Here is a 9,302-nt window from a genome sequence, read left to right as displayed (position 1 = left end):
TGACTGACAACAGACAGCAGTGATGAATAGACTAGTCTGACTGAAAACAGACAGTAGTGATGAATAGACTAGCCTGACTGAAAACAGACAGTAGTGATGATAAAAGACCATCAGCACTATGAATAGACTAGCCTGACTGCCAGTCTGTTTCTGCGCTCTTGTCAAATCACACTCCATAAGGAGTTGGCAAGATAAGGGAAACAGACTGGCAGTCAGGCTATGAATAGGCTACACAGCACAGTAGAGTTTATTGAGCCCAATATTGACTGACTCAACACCTGAACGTACCAGAGTCTACATCATCGCTATCCTCTTCATCAGCCTCCTCCTTGTCATTACCATCATCATTCTTTGACAGCCACACTGAGTTCCAGTGTTTGACTGCAGTCCTCCAGCTTCCCTGACGCCATCTCTGGACCTCGCAGGGAGCTTCTCTGAGCCGGATCACTAGAATCCGGGGATTCCGGATCAGACATGGTGCCACAGTCTTAAATATGTAGAGGACATTGGAGATATGTGATCGATCGAGCTTTCAGAAAACATACGGACGTCTAGCTATCTAACATCGTTATTGTATCAGATATGAGTCTAAGCTGCTAGTCAACTGCTTGCAGAACATTGAAGCAAAAACAACAACGGTCACTGGTCTAGTTAAGGTTAGCTAGTTACTGAGACGGGAATAGCCTTCACATGTTGTAGATTATACATCGGCTGTGGCTACTGACTGGTGGAGGACGTGAAAAAATGCCTAGACGCAACCTAGCTAGCTCGACTTGCCGCTTCTCTGGCTGGTAGTCGTTCTACACAGCGGCTAGCATTCGCTACCGATACTTCTGGTAGTAGCTTAAACACTGATATAGCATGTTGGTACACATTTATAAAGATTACCTCGGATAGGTGTTCTTCAATTATTTGACATGGAGAAGGGTCGGGGAATCCAACTGTAACTTCACCTTTATGAGGAAAAAGTTTTGTTCACGAGCATCACGTATGCGCAGTCATTGCGCTTCTCTCACTCTGGTTTGTTTTTATTATTATTATTTTGTATTTAACCTTTATTTAACTAGGCAAGTCAGTTGAGAACAAATTATTATTTACAATGACGGACTACTAGTCGGTAGAGCAGTATACTATTCGGCGTACAGTAGTATTGGTGTAAAAAGGAGATACATTTAGCAGATGCTCTTATCCAGAGCGATTTACAGGCGCAATTAGGCAGGACTTCTTGACTTTTTATTTAAATCTAAGACATTTCTAGAAAATGAATGTGTCTAAACTACTTGGTAAGCTCAACATTTTTAAATGTCTTTAATTTTAAGGATTATTGTACTGCTGGATAGGCCTCATTTTGGACAACCGAAATAATCCCAAAATTGCCACCAATAGGTATTCATTTTATTTGAGTATTTATACACTCCACGTGTTAAAAAGTCTCTGGGCCGGTTTCCCAGACATAGATCAAGCCTAGTGACTAAAAAGCACTTTCACTATAAATTCTCCATTGAGAATGCTTTTTAGACAAGGACTAGGCTTAATCTGCGTTGGGAAACCATCCCTCGGAGAACCCAAACAAGAATAACACATCACACAGTTAGCATTTATTGTCATAACATAACACATGTTCACATATGTCAAATCATATGTATGTTATAAAGCCCTTTTTACATCAGCAGGTGTCACAAAGTGCTCTGCAGATACTCTGCCTAAAACCCCAAAGAGCAAGCAATGCGAGGCAGAAGCAAAGGGACTAGGAAAAGCTCCCTAGAAAGGCAGAAATCTAGGAAGAACCTAGAGAGGAAGTAGGCTCTGATGGGTGGCCAGTCCTCTTCTGGCTGTGCCGGATAGAGAGGAACCAGGCGCCGAGGCATGACCAGACCTCTCCTGGCTGTGCCGGATAGAGAGGAACCTGGCGCGACCAGACTTCTTCTGGCTGTGTCGGGTAGAGATTTAGAAGTCCATGTGACCATTAAGGCCAGATCGTTCAAACGTTCATAGATGACCAGCAGGGTCAATAATAACCACGATGGCTATAATGGAAAGGCCTAGTCAGTTGTACAACTGAATGCCTTCCACTGAAATGTGTCTTCTGTATTTAACCCACCCTCTGAATCAGAGAGGTGCAGGGGGGCTGCCTTAACTTCTTATGGCTGCAGGGGCAGTATTGAGTAGCTTGGATGAAAGGTGCCCATTTCAAATGGCCTCGTACTCAATTCTTGCTCGTACAATATGATATTATTCCTATTGGATAGAAAACACTCTCAAGTTTCTAAACCGTTTGAATTATATCTGTGAGTAAACAGAACTCATTTTGCAGCAAACTTCCTGTCAGAAAGTGAAAAATCTGAAATCGAGGCTCTGTTCCAGGGCCTCCCTAATCATTTGCTTGAAATCTATTAGTAAACATTTAATTGACATCCACGGCGCCAGGGACAGTGGGTTAACTGCCTTGCTCAGGGAACCGTGGGTTAACTGCCTTGCTCAGGGGAACAGTGGGTTAACTGCCTTGCTCAGGGGAACAGTGGGTTATTGCCTTGCTCAGAGGCAGATGACAGATTTTTACCTTGTCAGCTCAGGGATTCGATCTGGCAACCTTTCAGTTACTGGCCAATGCTCTAACCACTAAGCTACCTAAAGAGGGCAACACATGATGTAACACATTGTATATCATTACTGTCTTCATATATGGCGTTAACCTAGAGAAGCTTTATGAAGGCTGTTCACTAAATGAAGCACTACAAATTCAGTCATGAATTAGTGAGATGTTGAAAGGCACATTTGGAGCACAATTTCAGATGACTTTTATTTTGAAAACCCATGTCCTTAAATGGATTTATGACTGTTTCAAATGTAGACGTTCCACTGGTACGTGCCCGAGGCCCAGCGATGCTAGTGTTAATGAGAGCAGCAGAGAAACCACCAGCACTCCTTTGGCCATTGAAACCTGGATTTTTTTTCTCAATTCATCAGTCCTCGAAGTCCTTGCATTCTCTCTCCTCAGCTTCTTCTCAAAACTCATTGGAGGAGAAGGTCTGAGGGGAGGGACTTTAGATATTCTCCTCCAATACAGTTGAGGTGAGGAAGAGGATGCGAGATAATCGAGGAAAGATGAATTGAGAAAGGATAGGCCTCAGTGACTAAAGTACTGGCCACTGGTCTCATTGAGGACATGTGTTTTCCAAAATAAAAGTCCTCCAGACAAATTGTAGGCTTTTCCTATGTCATGTCCAAGGAGGCTGTCATCTCGCTTGTGTGATGCTCCTGGTGTTTCTTCAGCAATTTGGGTACATGGAASCCTTTCCCACACAGYCTACAGACATAKGGCTTCTCCCCTGTATGGAGCCTCATGTGCACCTTCAGACTCCCCGGTGTGGTGAACCCCTTATCACAGACAGTACAAGGGTACGGCCTCTCTTTAGTGTGCGTGATCTGGTGCACTCTCAGGTTCCCAGACTGGGCGAAACGGGTCCCGCATATAGTGCAGACGTACGGTTTCTCTCCAGTGTGTGTTCTCTGGTGGCTTTGAAGGTCACCAGCCCGTACGAACGTCCGGCCGCAGTACGAGCAGCAGAACCTCTTCTCAAGGTTCTTCAAGTGCGTCCTTGCATGCGTCTGCAGCTTCTCTACATCTGTGAAGCTCTTACCACAGTCGCAGATGTGGTAGAGGACCTCTTCCATGTGTAACTTCTTGAGCTTGTGTTTTTTCAGGCACTGGGATCTTGCGAAGCGTTGTCCGCAGATGGAGCACTGATGCGGTTTCTCCTTGGTGTGGGTCAGTAGGTGGGTGTTGAGGTTCCCRCTGATCGTGAAGCCCTTCCCGCAGTAGGAGCAGTGGTGGAGGTTCTCTCCTGTGTGGATCAGACGATGAACCTTGAGGGTTCTGAAGTGGGAGAACATCTTGCCACACTCATCACAGTGGTATGGTTTCTCCTTACGGTGGGTCTGTCTGTGCTTCCTATACTCCAACAGGTGGGCGAAACTCTCCGGGCACTTGGAGCAGTGGTATGGTTTCTCTCCTGTATGTACTCGCTGGTGGATCTTGAGGTGCCGTAGCAAGGTGAAGGTCTTCCCACACGGATGGCAGACGTGCTTGGTTTTCTCTCCGGTGTGGATGGTCATGTGTCTCCTCAGGTCGTCGGGTCGTAYGAAACACTTCCCGCAAACAGAGCACTGATGTGGTTTCTCTCCGCTGTGAATCAGCGCATGTCTGTTCAGCCGCGTCTTTGTGAGGAACCTCTTTCCGCACTCGGAGCAGCGGTGCAGCTTCTCAGAGCTGTCCGTGTCAGATCTGGCACCCTCTCCTGTTTCAATGACAACATTATAGGGGTTAGAGATGCTGCTAGGAGAGGAGAGAACAGCATCAGTAAAATACTATAGCGACCTTAACCCAACACCTAGCAACCTCGTCAAGAGGTTCAGATCACTGTTGGGTTGACAGTCTCCTGGACCCAGTTTGCATCCTGAWCGGAGATACACCCCAAATTTGCTACAATACCATGTACCTGTACCCATAGAGATCCTACTCAATTACRAGAGGGGCTGTGTTGTAAACCCTCAAAGTTCCATAATGGTCTGAAAATGGCAGTCATCTTGGTCAGAGAGAAATCCAACCCAGTCTAATTGGAATGAATGGCAGTAGGTGATGCATTTCCTGCTTTAACTGARGCAGGAAAATAAAAGGCATGTGATGTATCAGAAATTGGGTAATAGAAATAGTCTACCTAAAAATATTGGTCATATAATTATAAATACAGTTTATACAGGTTTTATACACATTTTTCATATAATTAGCCTCTAAAATATATATGTAAACAAACCCTAATGTCTCAATGTGTGTTCTCTTGGAAAGCGGTGAGTGTTACTATAKGATACAATATCAGTACTTGTTGCATTTACAACTTGTCTAAGTCCTGTCAACAACTGATTTCAGCCAGTGTATGGCTGTGGATTGACTGCATTGTTTTAATGGAATGTTGGCAGTTATTTTTAAAAACTGTCTGGATAGCTAGCTAACATACATACAGTGGAGATCATCTTCAAATTCATTGTTTTACACAATAGTGTACCTGTGCCATAGTCAATAAAATAGTTTAACATCAGGGTATGGGGTGTTTCTCTCACCTTTGTGAACCACCTGGTGTCGTCTCAGGTCATAGGATCGCAGGAAGGCCTTCCCGCAAACGGAACACTGGTGGGGTTTCTCTCCGCTGTGGGTCATCATGTGTATCTTCAAGCTGCTGGCTGCAGTGAACCTCTTGCCACACTGGGAGCAGAGGTACGGTCTCTCCGGGTCAGGGTCCTCTAGGCTGTCTGGGTCAGAGCTGGCACCCTCTCCTGTTTCATGGCAACATTACAGGGGTTAAACACTTGTTTTCTATTTTATATGCTATACTATGCATCGGTATCTAAAAAGGTAGAAAGGGAAGTTGACTTCTCCTAAATGTATATTCTGATCTGAGTTGGTCCTACCCACACCTTCCTCCTCTCTTAGATGTACCTTCTGATCAGCGATTACTGGGATATTCAAGTACGGGCTCTGGCTGGGCCACTCAAGGACATTCAGAGACTTGTCCCAAAGCACTCCTATGTTGTCTGGCTGTGTGCTTAAGGTCGTTGCCCTATTGGAAGGCGAACCTTCGCCCCAGTCTGAGGTCCTACCGCTCTGGAGCAGGTTTTCAATCAGGATCTCTCTGTACTTTGCTCCATTCATCTTTTCCTCAATCCTGACTAGTCTTCCAGTCCCGGCCGCTGAAAAACATCCCCACAGCATGATGCTGCCACCACCATGCTTCACCATAGGGATGGTGCCATGTTTCTTCCAGACGTGACGCTTGACATTCAGGCCAAAGAGTTCAATCTTGAAAGAGTTCAATCTTAGTTTCATCAGACCAGATATCTTGTTTTCTTATGGTCTAAGTCCTTTAGGTGCCTTTTGGCTGTCATGTGCATTTTACTGAGAAGTGGCTTCTGTCTGGCCACTCTACCATAAAGGCCTGATTGGTGGAGTGCTGACAGAGATGGTTGTCCTTGTAGAAGGTTCTCCCATCTCCACAGAGAAACTCTGGAGCTCTGTCAGAGTGACCATCCGGTTTTTGGTCACCTCCCTGACCAAGGCCCTTGTCCCCGATTGCTCAGTTTGGCCGGGCGGCCAGCTCTAGGAAACCCTTCCCTATATCTGTGTCGTGACACAGTCCTGTCTCGGAGCTCTAAGGACCATTCCTTTGACCTCATGACTTGGTTTTTGCTCTGACATGCACTATCAACTGGGGGATCTTATATAGACAGTTGTGTGCCTTTCCAAATCATGTCCAATCAATTTAATTTACCACAGGTGGACTCCAATCAAGTTGTAGAAATATCAAGGATGATCAATGGATCAGGATGCACCTGAGCTCATTTCGAGTCTCCTAGCAAAGGGTGTTTTAATTTTTAATCCATTTGCAAACATTTCTGAAAACCTGTTTTCTCTTCGTCATTATGGGTGTTGTGTGTAGATTGATGAGGATTTTTTATTTGTTTAATCTATTTTAGAATAAAGCTGTAGCGTAACAAAATGTGGAAAAAGTCAAGGGTCTGAATACTTTGCGTATGCACTGTATGTAGGTAAGTAGCCTTCCAAAGCCTTGGCTTGTACAAGCCAGAACGGCTCATAGGAGGAGGCATCTCCTGTTTCTGAAGCATGAGGCAGAGGCAGGAGATTATGTATGTTATGTAGTTTTATGTATATTTTATGTATATCATGTATTTTATTTGTTGCGTTTTATTTCTGTTTGGACCCCAGGAAGACGGGCTATTGGGAATCCCAATAAATGCTACTAAATACTACATGACTTATTCTGAGGCCTGGACCAGGCTGCATGTAGCTGGTTTGAAAATTATTTAAAAGGACAACCAGTCATATGAATTTGGCACACCTTTTAGTCAGTTACATTTCTATGGCAGTGAATCCTTCAGAACTAACCTGCTCCCGGGCAGGCCAACTCTATCCTGAATGAATCCTTCAGAACTAACCTGTTCCCGACAGGCCAACTCTATCCTGAATGATCCTTCAGAACTAACCTAGTCCGGGCAGGCCAAGTCTATCCTGAATGAATCCTTTAGGACTAACCTGCTCCAGACAGGCCAACTCTATCCTGAATGAATCCTTCAGAACTAACCTGCTCCTGGACAGGCCAACTCTATCCTGATTGAATCCTTCAGAACTAACTGCTCCTGGACAGGCCACTCTATCCTGATGAATCCTTCAGAACTAACCTGTCTCCGGGCAGGCCAACTCTATCCTGAATGAATCCTTCAGAACTACCTGCTCCGGGCAGGCCAACTCTATCCTGAATGAATCCTTCAAACTAACCTGCTCCCAGCAGGCCAACTCTATCCTGAATGAATCCTTCAAACTAACCTGCTCCCACAGGCCAACTCTATCCTGAATGAATCCTTCAAACAACCTGCTCCCGGCAGGCCAACTCTATCCTGAATGAATCCTTCAGAACTAATCTGCCCTGGGACAGGCCAACTCTATCCTGAATGAATCCTTCAGAACTAACCTGCTCCTGGACAGGCCAACTCTATCCTGAATGAATAGTCTGAACCGCGAGTTGAGCACCAATGAAATCAGAATCCCTCCCTCTTGCAAAGAGTGCGTCATCATCTCCTTCATTTGAGGAAGAAGACTGATTAAATGTTATTAATTAAATGTTTGTGTGATTTTGTTTTTTACAATTTAAAAATACCTATCACATTATTTAGTAATGACAGAATGCATTTAAAAACTGAAATAAACATTTTTTATTATGATAATTATTTTAACAATAAGAATAAACACAGCAAAGTAAAACAATGAAGAAGATACTTCTAAAAGCTTATTTCACACCTCGGCCTGCTGAATCTGTAAAATAACTTTTCCTTCTTTATGATTTTCGTCTCAAATTAAAACATGGCACTGATTTGCCCAACGGATTGGCGTTTCAGCATTGTCTCAATGAAGAATTCGACAAGCCATGTACGCCTGCTGGAGTTAGCGTCAGGCACGTGAGAAATATCCGCCGTCGTAGTACGGATGAAGCCTGAGCTGGTATGTGAAGCCTGAGCTGGGATGTGAAGCCTGAGCTGGTATGTGAAGCCTGAGCTGGGGATGTGAAGCCTGAGCTGGTATGTGAAGCCTGAGCTGGGATGTGAAGCCTGAGCTGGTATGTGAAGCCTGAGCTGGGATGTGAAGCCTGAGCTGGGATGTCAAGCTAACTGAAGCCTGGCTAGCTTTAGAAAACCCAGAGTAGCTTGCCTCGTAGGATACCCCTCAGAACACAGTGTGTATTTACTGATGGTGTTAAATCAGGTTCTGGACATAACAAAGTGTTTCCCGGAGGGATCCATTCTTGGTCCGTTTTTTTTCTTCTCTCTCTCTCACTATCTTTTAAAATGGTATCTTTCACCTGTACGCAGATGACACTGTGGTGTATGCTGTTGCCTCCGCAGTTGACCAGGCTCTGTCAGAGCTTCAATCTGTCTTCATTGCTCTGCAAAAAGCCTTTGTTGAACTGAAACCAAGTATATTTGCAGGTAAAACCAAGTATATGTACATTTTCCCAAATCACGTAAAAATGATATCTGATGATTTATGCATACCTACTTTGGATGGTGCACTCACTGATCGTGTCGCCGCCTATACATGCCTGTCCATCTGGATGGATGAAAAGCGATCTTTTTTCAAAAGTATGTTGATGAATTAGTGAAGAAATTAATAATAAATAAATAAATAAATAAAAAATATATATATTTTAAATCGGCTTCTTCTATAGGAACTGGTCCTGTCTTTCATTAAATAGCAGAAAACAAATCATTTAGTCAACATTCATTCCAGGTAATATGACTATGGCGGATATCGTCTATCTGAATGCAGCTGCCACTGTATAGAAGTCATTGGATGCGGTTTATCATGATGCGTTGCGATTTATTACGGCCGATAGTTCAGCACACATTGCATTTTGTATCAGAATGCAGGCTGGCCCACCTTGAAGTCTCGTAGATCGATGTATTGTGCTCTTTTTGTCTATAAAAAAGGCCTATTGCGTACATTTCCACCGTACCTTACCTCATTGTTAACCTATAGATGTACGGGCTACCGAACCCGGGCTCAGAGATGGCTACTCTCTGGAGATCCCTTCAATCGCCCCTGAGTTGGGTAGATCTGCTTTTAGTTTTTTTTGCACTTCAGTGTGGAATGATCTACAATGCACTTTAAAATTGTAGGAATTGGTGCCTCTAGGGCCTTTCAGACGGTTGTTAGGGGGACCCTCTAGGGCCTTTCA

The 9,302-nt window shown here is 44.3% G+C and overlaps 1 protein-coding gene and 1 long non-coding RNA gene across 2 annotated transcripts; both read right to left on the bottom strand.

Moving 5' to 3' along the window:
• Positions 1-239: 239 nt before the first annotated feature.
• On the bottom strand, positions 240-2,223 carry LOC139025487 (uncharacterized). The gene is made up of 3 exons (XR_011477076.1): positions 1,922-2,223; positions 889-1,876; positions 240-487 (listed from the first exon to the last, which is right to left on the bottom strand). It is a non-coding gene; the product is annotated as an uncharacterized lncRNA (long non-coding RNA).
• A 328-nt stretch (positions 2,224-2,551) lies between these two features.
• On the bottom strand, positions 2,552-5,441 carry LOC112074694 (zinc finger protein 135-like). The gene is made up of 2 exons (XM_024141815.2): positions 5,119-5,441; positions 2,552-4,298 (listed from the first exon to the last, which is right to left on the bottom strand). Exons 1-2 carry the CDS (start codon positions 5,216-5,218, stop codon positions 3,214-3,216), a joined length of 1,185 nt encoding a protein of 394 aa, XP_023997583.1. The 5' UTR covers positions 5,219-5,441; the 3' UTR covers positions 2,552-3,213.
• Between the last annotated feature and the right edge of the window lie 3,861 nt (positions 5,442-9,302).

This window comes from Salvelinus sp. IW2-2015, unplaced genomic scaffold (assembly GCF_002910315.2).
Source record: "Salvelinus sp. IW2-2015 unplaced genomic scaffold, ASM291031v2 Un_scaffold2763, whole genome shotgun sequence".
Classification (NCBI taxonomy): Eukaryota; Metazoa; Chordata; class Actinopteri; order Salmoniformes; family Salmonidae; genus Salvelinus; species Salvelinus sp. IW2-2015.
The sequence above is the reverse complement of the archived record's forward strand: the minus strand, read 5'-3'. Positions and strand labels throughout refer to the sequence as shown.